Source organism: Panthera pardus, unplaced genomic scaffold (assembly GCF_024362965.1).
Source record: "Panthera pardus isolate Hobbes unplaced genomic scaffold, ASM2436296v1 HiC_scaffold_10, whole genome shotgun sequence".
In the NCBI taxonomy this organism is placed as follows: Eukaryota; Metazoa; Chordata; class Mammalia; order Carnivora; family Felidae; genus Panthera; species Panthera pardus.
Genome location: NW_026526655.1, coordinates 97,610,451 through 97,637,851, shown reverse-complemented (window position 1 = coordinate 97,637,851; position 27,401 = coordinate 97,610,451). Strand labels below are relative to the sequence as shown.

The following is a 27,401-nucleotide window of genomic DNA, read 5'->3' as shown; positions in this document are numbered from 1 at the left end:
AAGCAGCAGCAAGGACCATGCCTGACCCACAAAGCCTAAAACAAAGACCATATGTGGCCCACAAAGGCTAAAATATTTACTATTTGGTCTTTTATAGAAGTGTGCCAATCCCTGACACAGACCAGATGCTAAGCCATAAAAAACAAATCTCAATAAATGTAAAAGATTAAAATCATAAATACATGTTCTCTGACTAAAAAAGAATTAAATTAGAAACCGACAGCAATAAGATATCTAAATAAACCCCAAACATTTGGAAATTAAACACACTTCTACCTATAATCCGTGAATCAAAGAAAAAATTGCAAGGAAAATTACTTCAAGTTGATTAACAGTTAAAATAAAAAACATCAACATGTGTGGGATGCACCTAAAGCAAAGCTTAAAGGGAAAATTCCTACAGTGCTTATGTCAGAAAAAATAGAAATGTCCATAATCAGTGACCTAAGATTCCACCTTAAGGTACAAAAAGGAGGGATGCCAGGGTGGCTCAGTCGCGTCAGACTCCAGTCCAGGACGTGTTCTCCCAGTTCATGAGTTTGAGCCCCAGGTCGGGCCCTATGCTGACAGCTCAGAGCCTGGAGCCTGTTTCTGATTCTGTCTCTCTCTCTCTGCCCCTGCCCTGCTCACACTGTCTCTCCCCCTCTCCCTCTCTCTCAAAAATAAAAATAAATATTATAAAAAGAAGAAGAAAGCAAACTCAAAATAAATAGAAATAAACAGTAAACAGAAAGGCAGAAATCAGGTTAATAGAAACAGAATATTAACAGAAAAAAATGGAACTATGGAAAGATAGGCTGATCGAGAATAGTACAGAAATTGCCAACATAAGGGATGAAAAGCTGATTAACGCTACCAATGATATAGAGGAGAAAATGATAAAAAAGAGAATACTATAAACCATAGCCATCATATTAAGATGTAAGGGACAAATACCTTCAAAGACAGAATTTACCAAAATCAATACAAGATGAAACAAAAAATCTATTTTGAATAACCCCAAAGCTATTAAAGAAATTATCAGTAACCCTTCCAAAAAGCAAACTCCAGGCCCAAGTTTGACTGGTAAATTCTATCACTCATTTAAGGAAGAAATAAAAATAATTCTACATAAGCCCTTTCAGAAAAGAGGGAAGAGCTTACCCCAAACCCTTTCGTGAGGACAGCATAATTCTAATACCAAAACCAGATAAAGACATTTCAAATGAAGAAAATGGCAGGCCAACATCCATCATGAATACAGATGAAAAAAATCCTTAACAAAACAAATAGAACAACATGCAAAAAGGGTATATATCATAACTAAGTGAGGCTTAGCCCAAGAATCCAAGCTTGGTTTAACAGTTGAAAAATCAAGCCTCTGCTTTTTCAGAACACCTCAATTAATTTCACTACTCAACATGCTATGGGGTCTGATGCCTGCTTACTTCCCCAGACTCATCCAAATACTCACTTCACTTGCATAATCCTCAAACCCTACAAAACACATTTTTTTTAATCTAAAATAGAATTACTCTTATAAAGCTTTAATAAACATAGTTAGGAACAGAACACACAAATCCGAGCACTTACAGAACATAAATGCTTATCCTTCTTTCCTTCTTTGTTTTATTTCACCCAAATCCTTTGTTTCCTTATAGACCCTTTCCAAATCTTCCATTTTTATCATTCCTTTTGGACACATTTGATTTTCATAGTATGATTCCTAAGCAAAATTAGTAGAGTCCTAATGCCTTTCAATTTGCTATTCTTTAATACGTGGTGTACAAGTATGTATGTTCATGTATGTGTACTTTTAATACTGTTTAAGTGCATTTTGTTACCTTGAAATATCTTAAAAAAACCTTTCAAACCTAGTCCTTTTTTAATCTGAATTCTAAGCAGGAAAATTACATTTTGTGAATGTCCTTTCTTTTTTGATGTCAATTGTAAGTGGAAATCTACATTTAAATGCAGAGTAGAAATAAAATTACACATCAAGAAAAATTCTATTACAAAATGCATATGTTTTTTTATTCTGGAAGTCTACAAAAGAAACAGAAAATTGTGAGGCACCAGGGTGCCTCAGTCAGTTAAGCTTCCGACTTCAGCTCAGGTCATGATCTCACAGTTCCGGACTTCGAGCCCCACATCGGGCTCTGTGCTGAGAGCTCAGAGCCTGAAGCCTGCTTCAGATTCTGTGTCTGTCTCAAAAGTAAAAAAGAAAGACGAAAGACAGGAAGGAAGGAAGGAAGGAAGGAAGGAAGGAAGGAAGGAAGGAAGGAAGGAAGGAAGGAAGGAAGGAAGATAGGAAGGCGAGAGGGAGAGAGAGAGAGAGAGAGAAAGAAAGAAAGAAAGGAAGGAAGGAAGGAAGGAAGGAACAGAGGGAGGGAGGGAGGGGGGAAAAATTGTCATTGTCTCCAGATAGCAGAATGGAGAAAAAGGAGAATTCTGTTTTCTAAATTTACAATGTTATGTCTTAAATGATCTAACCATATACATTTAACACATAACAGTGTCACATTACTTTTTTAATTAAAAGAACTTTTGAAATGATAACATTAGCCCATGAAAAAATTTTAATAAATAGTAACACTAGAAAAGTACTAATGTAAGTTTCCCTACCATGCCTATCCCCTAGCCACCTAGTTGCCATCCCAAGAGTAATTATTTACATATCCTGGAAAAAATTCATGCATAGACATGTACATATATTACTTTAATTTATGTCATTGGGTTATACAGGAAGTCAAATTATGAATCCGCTTTACTTCTTTATACTTTCCTATATTTAAAATGTGTCATTTTCTAAATGGTTTTTAAAAAGAGAACATAATGAAAAAGGCAAAGCTATCTTACCTAATGTTTATGAAACTTGTAAGCACAATACAGTATTTTGGAAAACTAAACCAAAATTTTCCTTTATGGCCCGAGAAAGCAGGCTAGATTTACAGAAACTCTCCCTGAGCTACACAGCAATGAAAAAAAATTTCTGATGTTGATTTTGGCCAGCCAGGAGGAGTATGGAATTGGAAACGGCTTACAGAAGGGACGATAGTAGAGAATTCAAAACCATCTTTGAAGACTTGGTGACTAGAAAAATAGTGAAAATATAATAAAGTTAGAAGAAAGGGATTTCCTGCACTGGGAGAAATGAATGGCAAAAAGCGAATGAGTTTTATGTAAGAAATGGTTGGTCTATCATGGTCCTAACTGCCTCTGGGGCAGGGAAAAATGGATTCAGGAGTAGTCATCAATAATGTGCTCTCTTAAAAAGAAATGAAACAAACATGATAAAATGTTAGCAGGCAATAATTGTGATAAATAAGAGTATCTGTTATGTTATTCATTATACTTTTCTAAAAGAAAAAATTCACTTAAAGAAAGAATATTTTTAAATAATAAAACCAGTTATGCTTGTAATGTAAAACATTAGCATCCCTTATGTTGGATAGTATTTTTAATTCTGGGGACGCCTGGGTGGCTCAGTCAGTTAAGCGCCCAACATCAGCTCAGGTCATGATCTCACAGTTCAAGCCCTGCATCCAGTTCTCTGCTGTCAGCACAGAGCTGGCTTCAGTCCCTCTGTCCCTCCCTCTCTCTGCCCCTCCCCTACTTGAGCACATGTGTGCGCGAGCTCTCTCTCAAAAAAAAAAAAAAAAAAAAAAGTTATTCTTATTCTGCAAATTCAAATTTTACTTATTAAAGGCATATAGTTGACAATGAGTACTTTTACTTTACACATGATTCCTATTTCTTTTTGCTTTGAAAATCATCTCACAGCAAAAAGTTACTTGAAGATTCCAATACTTTACTGATACTAAACCACTAATGGGAACAGAAACTTAAGAAAATAAATAAATAAAGTTCAAAAATGAACTGGAATAAAAAGCTACAACAAAAAAATCATTCCAGAAAAGAACAAATATGTATTGACGTTATTACCCTAAATACAGTATATGTACCTACAGCCTAGTAGGTAGGAAGTAGATAGAATTTTAACTTTCCATGTTTGAACAATCTTAAACCACATAACAAAATGAATATAAGACTCCCACACTTTAGGATGTACAGAACCTTCATGATCTAGTGCAACCCACAATTTCCAAAATTTCTTTGTACTGACAACTACTAATTTAAAGCTGAAAGAATTCTACCTCAATATGAGCAGCTTACATCTTTACCATATCATAAAAACAAAGTATATATTAAGCATAATTATCAAATTGTAAGTGAAAATGGAGGTCTACAAATGAATTCCAATGCTTAACTTCTATAATTTCTCAATTCTCAGCTTAGCTATAGTTTTCTTTGTGCTTCTAGTGTTAGGAACTTTTACAACAAGAATGTAGTCGTGGGGAGCCTGGGTGGCTCAGTTAGTTAAACGTCTAACTCTTGCTTTCAGCTCAGGTCATGATCTCATGGTTCATGAGTTCTAGTCCTACACTGGGCTCTGTGCTGACAGGGGTTGTCTCTCTCTCTCTTCTCCCTCTTCCTTCTCTCCCCACCCCTCAGGTATGTGCTCTTGTTCTCTCTCAAAATGAATAGCATAGCACAGCACAGCATGCAGTGGTTAATTTACTGGGTTTGTAAATCGTATCTCAATAGAGCTGTTTAAAATAGAATAAAATACTAGAGTCAGTCTAATACTGCATTAAGTTTAACTTTTACCAATCTTCTGCTTAATGAACTACACAATCTATTGCCAAGCAAACCAATTCCAACCCATTGTTTCCCATTTAAAATCCTTCTGAAATATGGCAGGATATATAAATGAATAAAATTAGCTACTTTCTGTCACACAGCTCCAAATAGGGTGAATTCCAGGTAGGGCAATCTCCTAATTGATCCCTCCCTCAAATATTTTGAAACTCCTGACTTCCCTTCATCAATAAAATATTACTGAGCACTATTAAATACTACGCACAAGGCAGTAACTTAGTGAACAAAAAAGACATCCTACCATCATAAAGCTTCCAATTTAGCTTACATTAACAAGGTTTTCTTTCCTTTCCATCTACCATATCCTACTCATGCTTTTCCAAGAATATGAGCAAGTTCAGCTCCTTCATAAACCATCCTCCAAATACGACAGCCCTTAGTAATGTCCCCAATTAAATACTAATATGCCATCTTTAATTATTTCACATACATTAGTTTCATCTCTGAAACTAAATTGTAAGTTTTTTAAAGAATAAAATCATGCTATAGCTTTCTGGACATACCACAGTATTCAACACAGAACTGAGAAGTCCAACAGTGAAATAAGTAGTTGATTACTTTTTATAATAATTTTAACTATAGCCAAAGTTGTTACTGTATGTCAATTATTTTGCTATGTTCTTTATATTATCCCTAACAGTTATCAAAAGCATGCAAAATGGATCTGTTTAAATATTGGGAAACTGCAGCTCACCAAAAAAATCACTTCAAAGAAACACAAAAGCTAGATACGAAATCAAGTATCTATCAGCCTCCAAAGTCAATGTCTTTTGTACTATCTCCTTTTAAACATGAGTGGTTACTTCCAAAGTAAAACCAGAGAAAGAAATAACAGTATAGTATATATAGTATGCTAGCTATGAGATCTTTGGCAAGCAATTTACACTCTGTCAGTTTCATCTGTGAAAGAGAATAACTACCTACCTCATAGGATTAGGTATCAAATGAATTAATATTTGTAAAGCAATTAGAACAGTGCCTGGCACACAGTATGCACTATATAACTGTTGGCTGTTATTTTTATTGTGATAAATCACCATAATGAAGTAATCAAATGTGCCTACTTTCATAAACTTTCATACATTATGGCTTCATACTATCTACAACATAAATATCAAAGTAGTGCAGAATTCAAGGACATTCAAACCTCCATAATCCAGCTCAACATGGATCTTTTTAATTCAACTCAAGAAGCACTTACTGAGCACCTATCATACATCAGACACTTTCAGTACTTTCTTGTACCATCTCTCTGTACCATATTAAACATCACTACTGCCTCGTACCATATCAAACCTAACATACCCAAATTCAACCTATACTTTTCTCACCTCACTTTGTTTTCTTCCACTGTTGTCTCACCTGGTACACTAGTCTTATTTCTGCCTATTAACGCTTTATTCATCCTTAAAGGCCTACTTTAGTTATCATTTCTACCAGGAAGCCTTTTTTTCATCGTCCCTGGAAAAAGTACATTTTCCTTCACCTATGATTCCAAAAAGTTTCATTCATACCTGCCAGAATATTTATCATATTGTTATAATTACATACACGTAAGCTTCCTAAAGGCAGGCACCATTTCGTAATCATCTTTATATTCCTCACAACAAAAGTATTGCAAAAGTACACATTTGCAGACACTTACTAGAGCTACTGAAAAACAACTTTCCCAACCATAAACAAAACAGACGCAAAAGCTACTTCCTATTTCCTACTTTTGTTTATAAAGATAATAATCCCACTATCTTCTGAAAAAGAAAAAAAAAAAGAGTACAGCTCAAATTCTCTCAATTATAATTCTGGTTTACTATTTAAAAAATTAGGGGCGCCTGGGTGGCTCAGTCTGTTAAGCGGCCGACTTTGGCTCAGGTCCGTGAGTTCGAGCCCCGCGTCGGGCTCTGTGCTGACAGCTCAGAGTCTGGAGCCTGTTTCAGATTCTGTGTCTCCCTTTCTCTGACCCTCCCCCGTTCATGCTCTGTCTTTCTCTGTCTCAAAAATAAATAAACGTTAAAAAAAAATTTTTTTTAATTATAAAGCTTAAAGAAATAACCTGTCATATTACTGCATTTATCAAGCAGGTCCTACTTTCCAAAATATTCCATACTCCCAGAATAACTAGACTGTTATAACTCTGTTCTAATGAAAAATCCCATATTATTCACACCATCATTAATTATTGCTTTCAAAAAAAAAAAAAGCAAAAAACAAAAAAACCTGCTCCTTCATACATTTAAATTGAACACTGCGTGAAACTCACAAGAGTTTTTGCACTTTTGGAAAAAAAATGTGTTAATTCAAACTGCTGGGTAGTAAAGGATCAAGCAGTTATCAAAATGAAATAGGAATTTAAGGTAACATAAAGAAAACCGGGCAACATTACTTCCCCATCCTCATCTTTCTCTGGACAGCAGTCACTTCTGCCAGCATCAAATCCCCACTCCTATTCTGACAAACCCACCAAGGATTAAATCTTTTTGCAAGATGAAAAGCTGGCATCCCTTTACAGGACGAGGGACCCATTCCACTCCTGTCAGCTACTACACATCACATGATCTATGCCTAATCAATCTGAGCTTAGGTAAGAACACTGAACATCCCAGAGATGTTTTAGAATTCATATTGCCAGTATCTATCTAGTTGCAGCATCTTGCAGCTTCATGCAGCATGACTTTGACAGCAGACTCTCACTACCTGGCCTCTCCCTTCCTCTGCTTTTCTGAGCCCAGTTCTCCAGCCTTCCCATCAATTTTGTGCTGTATACCATACCCTTTCCATAACTCATTCCTTTTTCGCCTTATATAAGCTAGTTATTCTGTTGTTTGCATCCAAGATCTCCACAAGTTACATTTCTCTCATTTCTACTTCTCATGGAGTCTTATCAATTTGAATCCTATTTCACTGGGTTTTTTTAAACCAAAGTTTTGTTTTGCTTTTTATAAAAAATGTTTATTTTGATAGAGTGAGCATGTGCATGCACGTGAGAGAGAGAGAGAGAGCAGGGGAAGGGCAGAGAGAGAAGGAGAGAGAGAATCGCAAGCAGGTTCTGTGCTGCCAGCATGGAGCCCGATGCAGGGCTCAATCCCATGAACCCTGAGAGTCTGAGCCAAAATCAAGAGTCCGATGTCTAACCAATTGAACCACCCAGGCACCCCTTGTTGTGCTTTCTAAATAATTTTCCTGACAGGAAGGCAACTTGAAACAAGGCAGGCCCCTATGAAATGCATTTTAGAAGCAATAAAATTCTCAACTAGTGTATTATACAAAAAACAAATTAACCAAGGGGAAAAAAAGCTCAAAAAGGTCTCTTTCCTTCACTGTTACCTCTACCTTTTTTGATTAGTATGAAACAAAATTTTTAAATAAATATTTTCAAACAGGAAACACAAGTTTCTCCCAAAACTGTGTACTTTCCAGATAAAATGCACCAAAATTCATCCTATACCTGAGATAACAATCTCTTTAAATTCTACTTTAGACAGGGCACCTGGGTGGCTCAGTTAGGTGTCTGACTTCCGATCAGGTCGTGATCTCACGGGTTCGCGAGTTGGGAGCCCTGCTTTGGGCTCTCTGCTGTCGGCACAGAGCCCACTTCAAAGCCTCTGTCACCCTCTCTCTATCCCTCCCCTGCACACGCACACACACACTCTCTCTCTCTGAAAAATAAACATTTTAAAATAAATAAATTACATTTTAGGGAAAAAAACTGCTTTCTGGTAACCCATGTTTCTCTTAATCTATATATTCACTATATTCCAATTCAAATAGCAAACATTAAGTCCTATGAGTCTAATAAAAAAAAAATTCTTATTTACAACTCCATACTCTTAAGTTCTTATTCTTAAGTTCAACTATTTCATTTTTGTGTTTTATGCAGTCAATGAGAGATGACTTTTGTAATGCACTAATTATTCATTTTCAAACTGCGGCTTCAGAAATATACCCTCATTCTGAAGTTATATGTAATTAAACATCATTTGCTTAATTGAGTTGTCCTGAATGAACAAGCAATTGTCAGTTTTACCATGTTTGATATAATTCCTGTCCTTGCAATATTCAAAGTTAATAAATAGTTCGATGTCAATTAACTTGCTTATGTTTCAGGTTAATCAAATCAATGAATTGGTCACTAAGACTACCCTATATATCTCATATTTGTACTAAAAATTGGCAGTTCTAAAAAAATATTTTTTTAATGTATATTTAAATTTGAATACTCTTCAAAAACTCAGCTAACACTTTAACCGCTCTTATGGAATATATCCCAACTGAGGGCAATGAGCTCTGGTGTCAGATTGCCTGAGGGCTCAGAGTCTAGATCTATGTAACTGTAGCCACTCTTTTATTAGAGCAGGTTACTTCAGTTCTCTATACCTCAGTTTCCTCATCTTAAAATAGTAATTATATCATAGTACCTATACCTCATAGGATTTCTGAAAAGGTTATAAATAATTATCTCAAAAACCTAACTCTTAAAGGGCTCTGAAAGACTGACTTGTACACATCCCACATTATGTCTTTAAATAACTGAAATCCAAAAATAAAAATATTTTTAAGATTTAAATGACTTAACCAATAAAAAAGCATATTTCCTTAAAAAAAGCATCACTTCAAAATAGTAATTTCTGAACTTGGTTTCAAATGTTATGATGGGAAACAAAATTAGTTTTTCATTTGTGCCATCCAGTATGTATTTGTATCAGCACAAAAACCCTAAAGATTTCATGCACTGCACCATGCCTCAACCAAAACCACTCTAACATATTTTGTATCACTTCAACTAGTAATAAGAAACTTTAACTAATATAACTCATAAATGTGAACTCCTAAGAAAACTTTAAAGAACTCAACAATGCTATCAACTGATAGTTAGAACACTCCCGAAAGGTATTTTTCAACTCTGGATCTCTGTTTCATTTTTAAGTAAGAGTGGATTAAATTATTCTTAAAGTCTTTTTCAGCTCCATAATTCTATGTAAGTCATGAGGCACTTCCCTTAATTCACGTAAGTTTCACAAATACACATTAAATGCTATTTTTGTGGTCTCAAAGTAACTGAACTTAAAAATGCTTATAGAAGAAGAAAAATGCACCATATTTAATTTACTAAGTTCTAAGACTTTAAGCAAACAACTGAAGTTTATCATAGACCAATACTAAAAATTTAGTATATATTTTTATACAGTTCCAAAATCAACCTTAAACTGTAAGACATTTTACACCCTAATTCCCCATTTTAAGACTTCCAATCCCTTTCTTGTAACCCTTCATGCACACTAAATACTGTAACTGAAAATGTCTTCAACACCCTTCCCATGAGAATTGCATTTTCACAATGGGCAAGAAAACTTAAGAGAATATTTAAAGATTAATGTTGAACATCAGAACAGACAAAGAAAAAACACTCTTGTGAGGTATGTGTTAGGCGTAGAGAGAAGTTAGAAAGACAAATATATCAGACCACACAAATTGAAGGCTGTTCCTTTCCTGGTTATAAGGAGTATGTAAGAATGACTTGAGTTTAAAAGTCAACAGTTTCGGGGCACCTGGGTGACTCAGTGCGTTAAGCGTTAAGCGTCTGACTTGGGCTCAGGTCCTGATCTCCAGGTGGTTACTGAGTTCAAGCCCCACCCTGGGCTGTGGGCTGAAAGCTGGAAGCCTGGAGCCTGCTTTGTATTCTGTGTCTCCCTCTCTCTCAGAGATAAACAAACATTTAAAAAAATTAAATAAAAAAGTCAACAGTTTGGAAAGCTTTTTTAAAAAATCCTGGAAGAAAATTAGTAAAATTACACAAAATGGTTCTTTAGAAAAATTAAGGTATTTGTCTTTTTGTTCCGGTACAATCAATTATGGAGGTATCTCATTTATATATTGTATGGCATAAAGGCTCACATAAAGATATAAAACCACTAGTAAACGAAGTAATGTTTGTCACTATCCTATTTTGAAGAATCAAATTTAAAACATTAATCCAATAACATCACCTTATCTTGCACTGTCACTTAATAATATATGAATTTATAAGAAACTATAAACCATGTTAATGGAGCGTTATTATTACTTAACTGTCTTGCTCTTACCTCTCTAAGCTACTGGTTATTACAGATCAGTAATGTCATTAAAGAGCCTACAAGCTCCAACAGAATTACAGAGGAGCATTCAAATGCTTTTCTTATAGGAGAATTTTGTTTCAGAAAGCATTACTTGAAGCTACCTTTTAACCATTCCACACTTCTGCCCCTATTCCAATCATTTACCTGTTTTCACTCTTTAGAGAGGGAGCACACTGGACAAGGAAGACCACTGTGGAGGGAAATTGAGCTGTATGGTGAGCTAAACTCTCCTAAGGATTCCTCCTCTTAAAATGTGAGAGGAAACAGATGACTGGTTGTCAGCATGGCTGACTTCACTTTAAGCCACAACTGCTCACTCATTCTTACTGTGAAGCTCAAGAAGCCAGATTACATATCCAAGATTTCTAAAAGAAGGAACATAAATATTCAATCTTTGTTTCTCTTTATCATTTCATTAGCTTCAATTTATAAATTGTAATGATGATTGCCACATCTCCACCTTCATTGCTAAAGTCCCCATATTTTTAACTTCTCAAATATTTCCAATTATGATCATCATCCAAATTCAATAACAAATTCAAATAATGAACTTACTCAGCTGCTAAAAACCAACTCCCTTACTGTCCCACTCAAACTCAAAATCTTTAAATCGTCATTGATGACTATTCACAATCCACCACAAGCAAATGCCAAGCCCTAGCTATACCTCCATCTCTCAAATCAGCAAAAACATTCTGACTGTGCAAAGAAGTGTGTTAAGCCAAGCACTGCAGGAGAAAAAAATAAATAAGCATAAGACACTGTGTTCCTTTCCTTAAAAACTTCAATTCAATAAAAACAGTAGCTGATAATTGTAATAATTACAACGTATCAAGTTATTACTATACATCAAGCACTGCGCCTAGTCATTTTCATGCATTATCTCAAAAAGCAACACAAAAAAACCCACCCATACGGTAGATACTATGATCTCCAAATTACACATGGGGAAAATATGATGTGAAGAGTTTGAAGTACACAAAGTCATACAGCTAGAAAAACTCTGAACTTAAAAGCAGCTATGACTACAAAGTCCTTGCTAACCATAAACAATACAAAGAATAATTGCTTCAAAGTACAAACAAAAAAGAAGCGGCCCTGTTCCTACTGCCAATACCCTATTTCAGAACTTGTGCAAAGCTGGTGCTGGGAGGGTTGCTTAAAAATCATCCAGACAGACCAATTAAATGAATATTCCTGGGCCCAACCCTTGAGATTCTGAGTCACTGGGTATGGGGTGTCTCCCAAGTAGTTTTTGTTTTTTTTTAAACCATACCCCTAATTCTTGTTCAGCCTTTCATTAGCTCATTCATTGAACAAAGATGTGAGTTCATATTCTATGTGTCAAGTCCCATAACTTCATCCCAAATACCTCCTCTACATCTGATCCAACCACATTCCATTCTGCAAATATTCTAAAAGCCCTATTTACAACATTTAACTCTTCTCCTAAAGGATTTTGATTCCCTACCAAATAAATATTTTGAATCAAAGCTTTCCTGACATAAAATGAACATGAGGTAAAGTAAGCGCTCCATAAATGTTAGTTCTTTTTCACCTTATGAAAATAGATTTGCATTATGTTATTACACGGTCCTCAATTTGTAAGGGAAAGGAGAGGCACAACATAGGCTAACAGGGCTAAACACAAGAAGCAGCTACTCTCTCCTTTCTGCTGCATATGCTTTTCCTTCCCCTGTGTATATCCAAACCCTTCAAAGGAGAGTGTGCATCCTACCTTCACTAATACTGCTTGGATTCTTCTTGACCACAATAATCTCTTTCCTTACAACCTAATGAACAGCTATTACTGTCAGAAAAGTAAAGACTGTAACATTTGATTAAGTGGTCTTTTACCATCCTAATTTTTTAAAATAATTTTCAGCTCTTATCTCATTAAGATTCTTGAGAGCAGATTGTATTATACATTTTCATTATAATTCCAAGAGTGTCCAACCTTCTGTCAAGTATATAGTTAGCTTTGATTTGGCAATACCACTTTTTCTACCTGTAAGAGTGATCCTTAAGTTACTAACGTAACTTTCTGCCTTTATAACATCAAAAATGAATTGTCAAAAATATACAAAAACGATTGAAAACTACCAAAGATTCATCCTCAATGTAAGAAGCATATCATATGGTATAGGGACTCTCCCACACTTATTTGCTATAATAACTGGCTTAAATAGTTTAATTTCACTAAACCCTAAATTTTTCTGTCTATAAAATAGAGATAATTCTCAGAGTGACGTGAAAAGTAAATGAGGTAAAGCATTTAGCACTAGGCCTGATATGTAATTCTTCATAAATATTAGCTGTTAGTATTTTTTGATAAAATCTAGACAGTAAATTTTTTTTCCAGAAGTTAAATTTAAGCAAAGTGACAAGAAAATAAGCTAGGAATTCATGTATCTAATATATATATATATATCAATCAAATCAGAAAAATCTGCACAAGAATGGTTTCTCTAATTCATTAAATCAAATGTGTAAGTCTAGGATTTATAATCATATTTTAAAGAAGAATAGAATTAACCTTACTAACAAAAATAAAGCAATGTGCATAGTTCTGATAAGGGGCTCAGGAGTCCCCACAGTGTAACAGAAAGAACACAGGGCTTCAGTACAGAAAGGCTTAAGTCAAAATAGCAACTCTTACCACCTGCTCACTACATGCCATTAAAAAAGTAATTTAAATTTGTCTAATCCTGTTTTCTCCCTTGTAAAATGAGGTTAAAAACAGCTGTCACAAAACTAAATAAAGTAAATAAAAATCCTGGCCAGAAGATCCTCCACTAGTGGAGTTTTCCATTCTGTGCTTAAAAATAAATTTCTGAACAGTGTTTTACAATTAGGCTGGAAGGTTCATCACATACAATGAATATACAACCCAAAGCCCATACTTCACCACACAAAATTTGCATGCAGGAAAAGAGATTGGTGGGAAGGGAGAGGAGAAAGATTGTAGGAAGTCTAAGTAAGAATCCAACTTCTCAACAGGTGCCTGTTATACTTCAAAGAGCACGCAAAACATGACCCATGAAGGAATAAGAATTTCAATGTTTTTTGGTAACAAGATACTGTGAATGCTTCTGCCCTTGGAGATGGCTGGAGAAAAAATTATTAAATACTATGTACAGAATTCACATATGAAACTTGAACTTCCCACTTATGTTTTTCCCCACCCACTCAGCTCTTCCCCATTGGCTCTCAAAGAAAATCACCCTATCTGTACTAATTGCAAGAATGTAGCCACAGTATGAATTATATAAGCTGCTTATCCACGGACTCCAACAATATATTTATGCTTATATTAAAATTTCTAGGAAGCTTAAGTCAATTATGGAAATTCCTGAATTCATTCTAAATCTGAATATATCTAGATACCAATATATAACTCTACAACAAGGCTATATTAATCCCTGCTGTCATAATGAAGATAATTTACCAACACAGTATTTATCAGGGAAAAATGAAAGAACGGGGGAAAAGAAAATTTCACAATGCAAAGTTCTATAATCAAGCTGTAGCATAGAAAATTATATAAGGAGTTCCTTCACTTGGCTTGAGTGTTGAAGAAAAGAATAAATGAAATGAATGAAAACATGCAAAATATAATTTAGGATCTTCTTAACTTTGCAAGTGTTACATTGTTATAAAAATGCTTTTTAAAAAAATGTTTCCCTTGGAGCACCTAGGTTGCTCAGCCAGTTGAGAGTTTGGCTTCAGCTCAGGTCATGAACTCACAGGTCCTGAGTTTGAGTCCTGCATATGCTCTCTGCTGTCTGTGCTGAGCCTGCGTCAGATCCTCCGTCCCCCTTTCTCTGTGCACCTCCCCTGTTCAGGCTCTATCAAAAGTAAGCATTAAAAAAAAATGTTTCCCTCATCACACATAGCAGGTTTGAGTTTTGTAATTGTAATATTAAACAACCAGCTCAATTGATGAGAATCTCTACCCAAAATTTAATCTACAGTACTATCCCAGTGCAGACAAAAAAAAGCATAGATATTAATATGAAAGTATTATTTCTAAATTCTTTTCAAAAGGAGTTATTTTCTTTTATGATCTGAGCTGATTCTTTTTTTTTTTTTTTAACGTTTTTTTATTTTTGCGACAGAGAGAGACAGAGCATGGACGGGGGAGGGGCAGAGAGAGAGGGAGACACAGAATCGGAAACAGGCTCCAGGCTCTGAGCCATCTGCCCAGAGCCTGACGCGGGGCTCGAACTCTCGGACCGCGAGATCGTGACCTGAGCCGAAGTCGGACGCTTAACCGACTGAGCCACCCAGGCGCCCCATGTGATTCTTTATCTTATGTTGACATAAAGGATCTTTGCTAGAGGATCTCTAATTTTAAGTCTGGGGTATTAAGGTTCATGTTTCCTAACTCATAGCTTTTCTTATCTGAGAACATCAAGTTTCATAGGTGGTCACTTTTTCAGTCATCTTTTTCCTAACTTACATAATGAAATGGAATGAGCAACCAGATTCAGGTTATAACTTTTCACTTACGTTAAGTAGGTAATTGTAATTATAGACCAAACAGATGAATGTATTCTCTAAAGCACAAAGGAATACACAAATTATAGGTGCACAATCTGCATCTGGGGACCACGGTATTCTGAAACATAAAACTCCCTATTAAGGCCTTACTAAGATACGTTTATCGCAGGCCCCATCTCAATGAGCTATCCTCTCTGTGCTAATAAACCTGAAGGTGTGACTCTTCTGGAGTTGCATTAATAGGCAACACAGAAGACCAAAAAACCTTTTGAAGACCAAAATAAATGAAGTTCTGACAGATGGTAAGAAAGGTGAGAGGGAATGGGGAATCTTAGTTCCATTCAAATCATGAGTGTCCAGTTAACTACCTCACCTTGTGAGGTAAAACTAACGTAATAAAGTGTAATGTAATAATAACTGAAATTTTAAAATAAAAATAATCCCTATGATAGATCGAACCCCTCCTGCACCACCTTCTGGTCACTCAGTATGTGTTTTAAATTCAGGGTTGCCCTATCAGAAGGAGGTCATTTAAGGACAGTCAACCTCAATGAAATACCTAATACACTAACTCAAAAATAACCTGAACTGTATTTCAAAAGGGGAAAAACAGAGTGAGAAAAAGTAACATCCTACTTAAGATGTTAACCATGTTAGTTATTAGGGTTACAATTATCTACACTAATTTTGTTAACAGCCCCATAATTTCTAAAGCATAAAATATTAATTATGTAGCAGTATTTTTCACTTTAACAAAACACACTTGAAAATTCCTTCTCACTCAGGCCAAATCTAATTTTAGAACTGACCCTAAGCACGAAACTAGTGGCCAATTAGACTGAGAAAAAAAATAATAATAAAATACTGAGTTGAGAAAATTAGACTGGATAAAAAATAATAACTTTAATAAGCTGTCCGTCAGAAAAATGCATTTAGAAGTTCCAAGGCTAAAGTGGGTGGTGTTTCCCAAAGGAAAATATTAATGAATCGGTTGCTTCCACATGCACGGCTGGGATTTTAGAACTGTCAGACTAACAAAGTTATGAGCATGAAGATTAGAGCTGTTTTACGGAGAGCAAATGGAGTGAGGAACATACACAATCCTTCAAGCAACAAAAGTTTACTGATTAATTAAAGGAGGGAGGCTGACACCCTACCTCTCATAGCCCGCCTCCTCCCACTGGATTATTTGGGGAATTAGAAATGTGACAATGTATCAGAAGAGGACACACACACACACACACACACACACACTCCCTGCACTGTAACTTAAAGCAGTCATTCCACATTAAAATATAGACAATATTTTCTATGAAAATACAAGTGCACCAAAAACTCTTAAGATGCCTATTTATTTACTTTAACGCCATTCTACATATTAAACTACCTTACAGATCTGGTGACTCTTTGAAAAGCAAGCACATCCCTTTATAACTCAATACCACCTTCCTTCCCGACTTGAGATACCTTCACAGAATGAATGCACAAAACTTCCATTATTTTCCTGGGTGCTTCCCCTCCTCCTCCCTCGTGAAACACGAATATATATCTTTTTGAGTTCACATAAATTGATAACTAGCACCAGTAACTCAGTCGATTTGAAATATGCTTAATCTTGAAAGTTCTAATAAGATGTGTTCAGGTTGGAAACGAAAAACTACCTTATAAGGATATAAAAGACAGAAAGCAGGAAGCGGCTTTGACAAAACTAAGGAAGTTGCAGCGCGCTTGCTCACTGGGGGACTTTTTTGAGGCAAGAGAAGTAACACATGACATCTTTCTCTCTCAAATTAAAATGTGACTTGGTTCACCGGTAAAAGCGCAGTGGGAGATGGAAAAGACCGCGAGTCGGAAAGGAAGAGGAGGTGGGTGGTCAAATGAAAGCCCCGACCTAGGTTCCCATTTTCAGAGTCCGATTCTTCCCTTTCCCCACCCACACCCTGGGCAGTGTTGTCACAGCAATCTTGCAAAACCTACAAGGAGTGCTTCTCTCTTCTAGCTCCTCTGCCAAGCTGTCCCCGCGCTCGATCCACTCGGTCCCAAACCCACAGGCAGGAAGAGACGCGGAGGAAAAGGAGAGCCGGGTGCGCCGGGTGGCGACCACCCCGACCGCACCGCGGGCCCCGGAGGGACGACCGACCCCAAGTCTCCTTGGGCAACGCTGCCCACCGCGATGGGGGAAGGGCCGGGAGGGGTCCCGCGGAGCAAGCCGCTCCCAGGGGGTTTCTCGGCCCCGCACGCCCGCCCGGGTCCCAGAGGGTGAAGCGAGGCGACAAGGGAGGCCCTGGCTCCGGGCCCCACCCCTCGCAACACAGCGGGGCTAGGGCTGACACGGCCGGCGGCAGCACCTTGCCGCAACACACATCTCCCGACCCCCACGGTCCCCCGCCATTTACCCCCCTCCGCCTCAGTTTCCCCACCCCCCGCCCGTCAGCCCCCTTACCCCGTGCCACAGTCCACCACACAGGCCGGCAGCCGTCCCGCCATCTTCCTCCTCGCCTGCTGCTGCCGCTGCCGCCGTCTGCTCCGTGCTGATTGGGGCCAGGGATTGGCGGCGGGAGATCGGAGCTATCTGACCATCCACAGCCGGGCCGCCCTCTCCGTCCGGGGGGGAGCCGGGAAGCCGGAGCAGTAGCGAGAAAGCAGCAGGCTCGGTCAGCGGCTACCACTTCCGCAACCCAGGCGGGCAGGCAGTCCCCGCCCTGCCCCGCCGCGGCCTCCTCCCCCTCTCTCTCTCCCCTCCTCCTCCCTCCTGCCCCCACCCTACAACTTCTTCCCCCCACGCCGCCTTGCCCCGGGAAGCCAAGATGGCCGCCGGTGCCGCCGCCCCGGCCAGGCCAGGCCCAGGCCGCGAGCACTCCCGCTTCCGGCTCCGAGCGGGAGGGGCGAAAGAGCATGCGCAAATGACGTGCTGCCGCCGGCCTCCGCTCGCGTCCGGCTGTTAATGAAGTCCACTTCGGGTTTTCCCGAGGGTAGGGGCGGGGAAGTCGGCCTCAGCTTCCAGATCTCCTTCTGAAGCTGGAAGGGCTTTTTAGTTTCAATTACTTGTGTGGTAGGTTGAGGGAGGAATGGAACCGCATCCGGCAGCCGCGAGTATCTTCTCCAGTGCCCCGGGGAAAACCGGCCTAACAGAAAACGTTCTCAGCGGCACACAACATTCTTGTAACTTGGAGAGTCTGCTTTTCTGGGTAGAAAAGCGATTATCAGACGGAGGGTGAGCAGTCGGGAGGGATAGGTGAACAAAGGCTTGCATCGTGGCTCTTCTGCCTTTGTGCCGAGTTTTTAGTCATTTACACCTGTGCATTGTTACAACATTGTCTAGATTTGTAGGCTCCCCACCCCCAGGGGCAGGCCTGTACCCTCGAGGACAAATAGTCCGTTAATCAAGGCTTTTGGTTGATGGCAAAGATTCCCTCGTAGTAGTTTAAGATTGTACTATTTTACTAGCAGGATTATACCAAGGAGTAAGGACCAAAAAATTAATTAGGAAAAAAAGCATAAAAACTGGAGAGCCCAGAACAATGGTTTTCAAACTTAAATGTGCATCAGAATTACCTGGAAGATTTGTTAAAACAGATTTCAGGGCCACACCCCCGGAGTTTTCTGCCTAGTCTGAAGAAGGGCCAGGTGATGGTCTGGGACCCCATCTGGGGGGAACCTAGAAGTTTAAGAGCTTTCCACCAGGCTTATCTTCTGATAAATCATCAATTTGCTTATATGTTGGAAATAAAAAATATTTTCCCTAAGAAAGGTGTCTTAATCACTCCGGGCGATAACAGTATGGTGTCAGACCAGCCTGAGGAATGTAAGGTGGGTTTTTCATTCATTTAACAGATAGGTATTGCTCACCTACTCAATTGTGGCAGGGACTGTGCTGCCCCTGAATAGTCATTGGGCACAAAAATAGATAAGGTCTCTAGTCATAGTTCACAGTGTAGTGGGAAAACATACATTTTGTTAAAAGCAATAGCAGAGAACAGGGTCCTGTGAGAAATGGGGATGAAGGGTGGAAGAATAGGAGGAAAGTGGAATATAGCTTTTCTGACAAAGTGACATTTCAAAGGTTAGGTAGGAGATAGTGGAAAGGGTGAGGAGAGCTTACCATAACGGAACAGCAAGAGTCAAGGACCTGAGGTGGAAAAGAGCTTGGATTGTTCCACAAATTCAAAGAAGACCCAAATGGTCAAAGTGAAGTGAGCCAGGGAAGATGGGAGGTGAAGCCTGAGAAATAAGGAAGAATCAAACTGTAAGTATTTGTAGACTTCTCCACGAATCTTTAGCCTAAAAGCAACCTGGAAGACATCAGAGAGATTGAAGCAAGTAAATGTGGCTGCTTTGTAGGGAATGGACCCCACAAAGAGTGAAATGAGTGGGTGGTCTTATAATACATTGTGTGCTGTAAATCAGAGATAGAATTATGTGAGCAGTAACATCCAGTTGGGATCAGACATGTGCAGAGGAGACAAGGGGAATCATCATCACCAGCTAATGCCCAGCACACCCACAGCTACTCACAGAAAGTAGATAAATAATCCTCCTGGGCGGCTTACTTCAGCAATTGTCTTCCAAGAAATCAAACAGAAGTGGTTCTCTGTTCAGATCATAGTTGGGTTTTTTTCCCCTACATTTTAGAAGACACAAAACAGATTCTTTGCTGCCTTTTCCACCATCAGATATTTAAGGTCATTTGGAAGGATAGATGCTTGAAGATAAACTGTGACAGAAAAGGGACATGTGGGTTGGTTGGGGTAAACAGTTGTTTCCAGAATTACTGGTAGCAAGTCAGGAGTGAAAGGATCTTACCAGAAGGTCCTAAGAACAGAGGTTAGGCACTTGAACAGATCACTCAATGAGACCCACACTGGTGGATCATCAGGATGGCCTCCCACACTGGCCTTGTGTGGGCTGTCACAAAAGTAGTTACATTAAGGGTCAGAAACTGGAATGTTTCCAGGGCACAACAGGTGACCTTATGACTGAAAAGGACCATGAGGAGGTTTGACAATAGGGAGAGTCCACATCCCCACCAAAGGCGGTAGAAAACTATTGCTATGCAGAAATGTAGACCCAGGATTGCCAGAGCCTCTAATTGTTCCAGAAAAGTTGGAAATCTGTATTTTTGTCTGTTGGTAACTAATTCTCTGCAGGCTGTATCTGACCTATGGGCTACCAGTTTTCAACTTTTGATTTGAGAAGCTGTTTAACAGTTTACTTGTATATTGGATTCAAATATACAGCTCATGTCAGTGCTGTGTACTGTATTTCATAGGTATGAGGAAACCTACAGATAGTCTCCTTCATGTAGTCAAGTCTGACCTTTGTCTGTAAAGGCTGTGACTGTTAGAAGCATTTGGAAGCTTCCAACACTTGTTGGAAGTATCATTTGTGCTTGTTCCTCATAATTTGTCTCCCCAAACATTTGCTTGTATAAGACCCCTCCTACTTCCTACTTGCTACATGCCAAAATTGGTCAACCTCTGTGCTCTTGCTGTGGTTAAGCCTTCCTCAGCTGCACACAGCGTTCAGAAGTACATCCAGCCAGAACATTTCTGACAACCCTGTTTGCATATATACCCTTCCTGCTCCCAATACAGAGAAGCAGAGGATGTCAGAGCTAAAAGACCTCACAGAGATGATCGTGCTTAGACATGAAAAGGAAAGCGGTGGTGGATCGGTGGGGTTTGTGTGACCGCCTTATATCCATTCTTTAATAACACCCTGAATTCTTTTTAGTTCAGATCAACCAAGTGCTTGTCACTTTCTAAGCCTGGTCCCCAACATTTCAAGCACTTGTGAGTCTTGTAATAATCCTTTCAAGAAATCCCCATTTGCTTAAATTAGTAGTAATCAGTTTTCATTACTTGCTAAGTTACATAGAAACCAGACAATATAAGTGATTTTCCCAGTATCTTAGAGAAACTAGGGACCAGGACCCAGACCAAAGCCTGGCTCTTTTCACCACTCTCTAGTTCAAATGCCACAACGCTGTTTAATTTTGACTGATATGCTGTGTGATTTCCTAAGTTATTTGTAATTTAAGGCCAACTTAACAAATGTCTCTGGGGGCGCCTGAGTTGTCAGTCTGTTGAGCACCTGGCTCTTGACTTTGGCTCAGGGCATGACCTCACGGATTTGTGAGTTCTAGCCCTGCATCGGGCTTCCCACTGATAGGAAGGAGCCTACTTGGGATACTCTCCTCCCTCTCGCTCTGCCCCTCCCCCACTCTCACTCTCTCTGGATCTTAAAATGTCCAAAAAATTCACAGAATTCACATGTGACTCAATCTCCATTTTTTTAATATAGGAAATGTTGTTATGGTTTTGAATGAACATAAGTACTTGCTGTGAGGATGACTATTTGCAAACTGGCAGACCAATCAAATCCACTCAAAGCCAGAGTATTGATTAAAGGCAATGAGATAAATGGCCAAGATATCCATGCAGCTGAGTGGTCAGAGGGAGTTTGTAAATCTTGGCTTCTCCCTACTCCAGTTGTGTGATCTTAGACAGCTTAGTATGTAGAGAGAGCCCTGAACTTGGAATTAAGAGACTTGAGTGTTAATTCTTTAATCTGTTTTTATCTATGCATTTGCAGAAATAACTAACCTATAGGATTGTTGTAAAGTTTGAATTTTAAGGAAGCATATTATAAATTATGGGATGATATTATGGACAGATCAGGAGGACTATAGTTTAATTATAAAGTAATGACTCTTTTACTTCCTACCTAAACATACAGTCTTTTGTATCCTCCTCATCACAGAAGTTATCTTGGGGCCTGTGTACTCTTAATGCTACTATCATACAGAGTATTTTTAGAAGGTCTCCTACAGACTTGCCTTCAGATCCCATGGCACATCCTTTTAAATATCTCCACTGGCGGCAAATCTTGACTTCTTGTGGGTAGATTTGATTTTTGGAATTTGCCAAAAGTCTTTTTTTTCAGAGCCAAGTCCAGGGAATAAATGGCTGATCAACTAGAGCTATGTTTTCTGATCATCGGCTTTGTGGGACTATAAAGTAATAAAACTGGTTTTAAAGGGGACTTAACTGCTGCTGTCTATGCACTTCTAAAAAGAAGTTCTAGGGGCGCCTGGGTGGCTCAGTCAGTTAAGCGTCCGACTTCAGCTCAGGTCACGATCTCACAGTCCGTGAGTTCGAGCCCCGCGTCGGGCTCTGGGCTGATGGCTCAGAGCCTGGAGCCTGCTTCCGATTCTGTGTCTCCCTCTCTCTCTGCCCCTCCCCCGTTCATGCTCTGTCTCTCTCTGTCTCAAAAATAAATCGTTAAAAAGAAGTTCTAGAAAGATTTTATGCAATGGACACATCCTTGGGATAAAAATGTTGTACTCATCATATGTTTTATTCCAATTGAAAATCTATTTCAGGGGCACCTGGGTGGCTCAGTCAGTTAAGCGTCCAGCTCTTGGTTTCAGCTCAGGTCATAATCTCATGGTTCATGGGATCAAGACCCACTGACAGCATGGAGTCTGCTTAGGATTCTTTCTCCTTCTCTCTCTCAAAATAAATAAACTTAGAAAAAAAAAGAAAGTATATTTCATATAGTAATAATATCTGTACAGTGTTTGAAATAAGGTGAGATTCTGTGGGATATCACCCTAGTCTCCCTCACTGGTGCAAAAATGAATTATGTGTTTAAAATATAATGGGGCACTTGGGTGGGTCAGTGGGTTAAGTGTCTGACTTTCTGTTTCGGCTCAGGTCATGATCTCATTGTGAGTGTGAGCCCTGCATCCCGAGTCTGCACTGTCAGTGCAGAACCTGGTTGAGATTCTCTCTCTCCATCTCTCTCTGCCCCTCCCCTCACTTTCTCTCTCTCTCAAAATAAATAATAAATATTTTTAAAAAAATAAATAAAATGTAACTCAATTGGAAAGAAAATACAAGCACACTCCCCACCCACCCTCCCACCCCACACACCCTCCCACCCCACACACACATTACATATAAAGACATGTTCCAGATGGACTACAAATCTTCAATATAGAGTAAAATCCATATTCTTCATTGTGACCAGCTAAGGCTTATGTGGTGTAGTGCCTGCCTCGCTTTTCAACTTCGTTTGTCCCTGATGGGTTAGCCACATCAGCTTTCTTGCTCTTCTTCACACACACCAAGGCCATTTCTACCTGTGTCTTTTCCCTGGACTTACCCCCTAATCATTAGTTATTCCACAATCAGTTTAAATCTCACTTGCTCAGGACAGCCTTTCCTGATCACCTATTCTGAAGGAGTCTGGTTCACTCCACCATGTCACCATATTTTAATAATATAGTGAAATGCCTCATTTATTGATTGATTCATTTGCTTATTATCCATCTCTCCCAAATGCCTACTAGAATTTGAAAAGAACCCGGCTCATAATAAGGTGCACAACAAATATCACTTAAATGAATGAATTGAATAATAAAAATAAAACTATAAATATACTAGAAGAAAATTTAGGAAAATATTTATATAATCTCAAAGTGGGGGGGGGGAGACTTTCTTAAGTAGAAACCCATAGCCATTAATGGAAAGAATTGGTTACATAATTAAATTTCCATTGGCTGAAGGTTTTTCTAGAAATTATAGGCTAAAAGAAAATATTTATATCCATATGACAAATGTTAACACTCGAATAATTAAAAATGATAAGAAAATGCAAATAATCCAACAGAAACATTGGCAAAGGCCGTTAACACAAACTCCCTACAGAGCAGTAGGACAATTAAAATGGACAATTAACATAGAGAAAGAGGCTTTTCATTGCTGCTAGTAAAGGAAATACAAATTAAACAATGATACCATTTTTAACCCATCATTAACAACATTTAAAAGGAGAAAAAATATCCAGTGCTGATAAGAATATAGGAAAATGTTCGTGCACTAAACACTGTTCCCAAGAAGGTGAATTGCTACAACTTCCTACAAAGTTAACCATCAATATCAATTCATTTATTTCTATACATTTGCATATATTAGTTTTGGAATCCCATGTTGGTGAATCCTTAAAAAATTAAAGTACTGATCTAGGAGGAAGAGAAGATTATGATCATGAAGAATTATTTTAAAATTCGAAGATTTAGAAATGCATTCTTCAAGTGCCTCTGTGAAAATCACTTATAGGTGATTAGCAGGTAATGAAAAGAAGGTGGACTAGTGAAAGTATAAATAATAGGGGATGGGGAGGACCACGTTAAATTGGAAAGTCCATGCAGCATCAATAATATTATTGCCATGCAGGCATGGAGATCCATATCTTCCAGTTTTTCATATTAATCTTTCTCCAATGTTGTGCAAACAAAACATTTTCTTTGCTGTATCTAGACTGCAGGCCACCATTTTGTGACCTTTGATTTGTAGTGTGGTCTAATATGTGGAAAAATACACAAAAGGGAGAAATAAGAGAAGAGGAAAGGAAAGAAGGCCCTATTGTCAACACAAAACAAACAAACCTTTTAGAATCTCTGAGAGAGAGAGAGTTTAATTCAAGCCCAGGTTAGGAGGGCTTCCCTGGAAACACTCTCCTCAGGGAAGAAAGTGCTCCGGAGAATGAACAGTTTTTAACAGGGTTATATGTTTTTGACATTTTGTAAATGCTCAACAGATTATAGATTTGCATATAGGCAGGGATCATGAGTTTTGCTGTGAAGGAATGCAGGTAGTGGGTGCTTCGATCCATATTTCAAGGACAAGATGGTTTTCTGTTGGGGTGCCAGGGTGGCTCAGTTGGTTGAGCATCTGACTCCTGATTTCAGCTCAGGTCATGGGACTGAGCCCTGCGTCGAGCTGAGCATGGAGCCTGCTTGGACTCTCTTAATCTCTCTCTCTCTCTCTCTCTCTCTCTCTCTCTCTCTCTCTCTTTCTAAAATACAAAACAAAAGAGATAATTTTCTGTTAGGCATTCGTAAAGCAGATATATAACGCATGCATGGAGAGCCATAAATCAGGTTTTTGGTTTGAACAAAGTTCATCTACAGTCATGTTTTCTTAGAAATCTAATATGGTTTCCCTTTAGGGAGTTCTTCCCTCATCACTATATATGTACAGTAGTCCCCCCTTTTCCATGGTTTTGCTTTCCACGGTTTCAGTTACCCAGGGTCAGTCCCAGTCTGCAAGCTGATGAAACTCCTGACGTAGCATCAAAGGTTAACAGCCTAATGCTATGTCACAACACCTGTGTCATTCACCTACATCATCTCATCACGTAAGCATTTTATCATCTTATGTCATCACAAGAAGGGTGATTAACAGGACAAGAAGATATTTTGAGAGAAAGAGACCACATTCACATAACTTTTATTATAGTACATTGTTATAATTGTTTTATTTTATTAACCTCTGTGCCTAATTTATAAATTAAACTTTATCATAGGCATGTACATATAGAGCAAACAGAGCGTATACAGGATTCAGTACTATCCATGGTTTCAGGAATCCACGGGGGTCTTGGAACGTATCACCGAGGATGGGGGTGACAGAGGTGGGCAACTGCACACATTTATATGTGTTATAAAGATAGAGACGATATTGAAGGTTGCACACAAAACGATGGAAACCCTAGAAGGGATGAGATTGAACAGAGAGATTGTTAACTTTTCCTTATAACTCTGTATTTCTGTCTTGTTACAATGATTTTTGTCATTTTAAAAAGTCTAATAAGATAGGAGGAAAATTGCTGAGGTTACTCAGACTGAAACTCCAATGCAAATGCCACAACATAATCATAGCAAGCTTTTAGGATAATCCAGCCAGAGGAATTTCAATTTGTCTTAGGAGCAAGTCATTAATTTAAGTATTAACACCTGAAACTAGAAAATACAGCTTTGAAAGGGAAAACATTCACACACTGTAGGGTACAGTGACTTTTGTTAGGTGTGGATGAACTGGAAGTCACATATAAACATACACACTTGCCAACTGGAGAAAAAGATGTTCCAGAAAATGGTACCTTGATTATTTTTAAATAAAAGATTAAAAAGAAGTGCATGCTTAGTTCTTTAAAATTACAATGTGGCCCAAAGCATACATAGCATTTAGTTTAACACATTATGCTGTTTTATTAAAACCAGTTCTAGTCTTAGAGCAGCTCAGATTTTTAAATATTTATTGCTTTTTTTCTGCTTACCTCTCAGGCATTACAATGCTCTTCAAAACACATATCTGAAAAATGTTCAGGCTTCTCATTCCAATCTAACACTGCATTTGGTTCCAGTTTGATGAGAAGAAACTAAATTGCGAATACATTTTTTTTTCAGACACATTTATTTTCATCTTTTGGTTAATTTGACTACCAGTGACAGTCCTCACATTTCTGGAACAAGTCCACCAATTATGGAAGAACCTAATAATTACACTATGATAAATAATAGATTTTGAACTGGGGTTTATCCAAAGTGAAGTTATCAAACTTTCTCTTCCTGCTTTCTACCCTGACCCCAACCCACCCTGACGCACACCATGTGCCATTGCAGCCTCTATGCCTACTAGTCAGTTAGCATTGAGTCAGTGTTTTTTTCAGAGAATGACAACTTTATGGGAGAGGCTTAGTATACCTCCCCAGTTTAGCAAATGAGAAAACTGGAGCACAGAATTAAGTGACTTATTTAAGATCTCACAACAAACTAGTAGAGTACTTCCACTAAAATATATCTCTGGAAATGCATAGATGATGAAAGCTATATTGACAATCTGCACAATTCTTGTGTAAATTTGATGATGCTATAAAACCTTGGCATAATTTCCAGTGGGTCAAGACACTTTGTGGTGGTAACTAAGAGAAACCAAACTCAAATCAGCTCAAAAATAAAAAGGAATATTTTCTTTTGAATGAGTGGATTTCAAATAAGTGTAAATTCCAAGAGGTAAATAGGTTGAGGCTGGATGGAAAGCTCAAAAATGTCAGAATCTGGCTCTCTTTCTCTTTTGGCTTTGCCTGAAACTGTATTGGCTTCATTCTCAGGCAGCTTTACTCACACGGCGGCAAAAATGGCTTCTGTTCTAACAGTTCACCTATATCTTTCTTAATGGCCTCAACAAAGGAACGGGGAGTAACCCTCATTGGCTGGTTTGGATTGTGTGTCCTTCC

At 38.4% G+C, this 27,401-nt stretch overlaps 2 protein-coding genes across 2 annotated transcripts in view; one reads left to right on the top strand and one right to left on the bottom strand.

Annotated features, from left to right (window-relative positions):
* Positions 1-17,852, bottom strand: part of ACTR3 (actin related protein 3) — a 65,743-nt gene extending 47,891 nt beyond the window's left edge. The window contains exon 1 of the mRNA XM_053909509.1: positions 17,758-17,852. Coding sequence (XP_053765484.1) covers positions 17,758-17,801 — 44 coding nt within the window. The 5' untranslated portion in view covers positions 17,802-17,852. The remainder of the gene's footprint in view (positions 1-17,757) is intronic.
* On the top strand, positions 17,082-17,849 carry LOC109269955 (collectin-12-like). Its single transcript, XM_019454144.2, has 2 exons — positions 17,082-17,179; positions 17,314-17,849. Exons 1-2 carry the CDS (start codon positions 17,146-17,148, stop codon positions 17,847-17,849), a joined length of 570 nt encoding a protein of 189 aa, XP_019309689.2. The 5' UTR covers positions 17,082-17,145.
* Positions 17,853-27,401: the final 9,549 nt, after the last annotated feature.

Coding starts and splice junctions, on each gene's coding strand:
- LOC109269955 (XM_019454144.2), top strand. CDS start 17,146: ATGGAAAAGACCGCGAGTCGGAAAGGAAGAGGAG. Junction 17,180..17,313: donor GAGTCGGAAAGGAAGAGGAG/GTGGGTGGTCAA, acceptor TCTCTCTTCTAG/CTCCTCTGCCAAGCTGTCCC.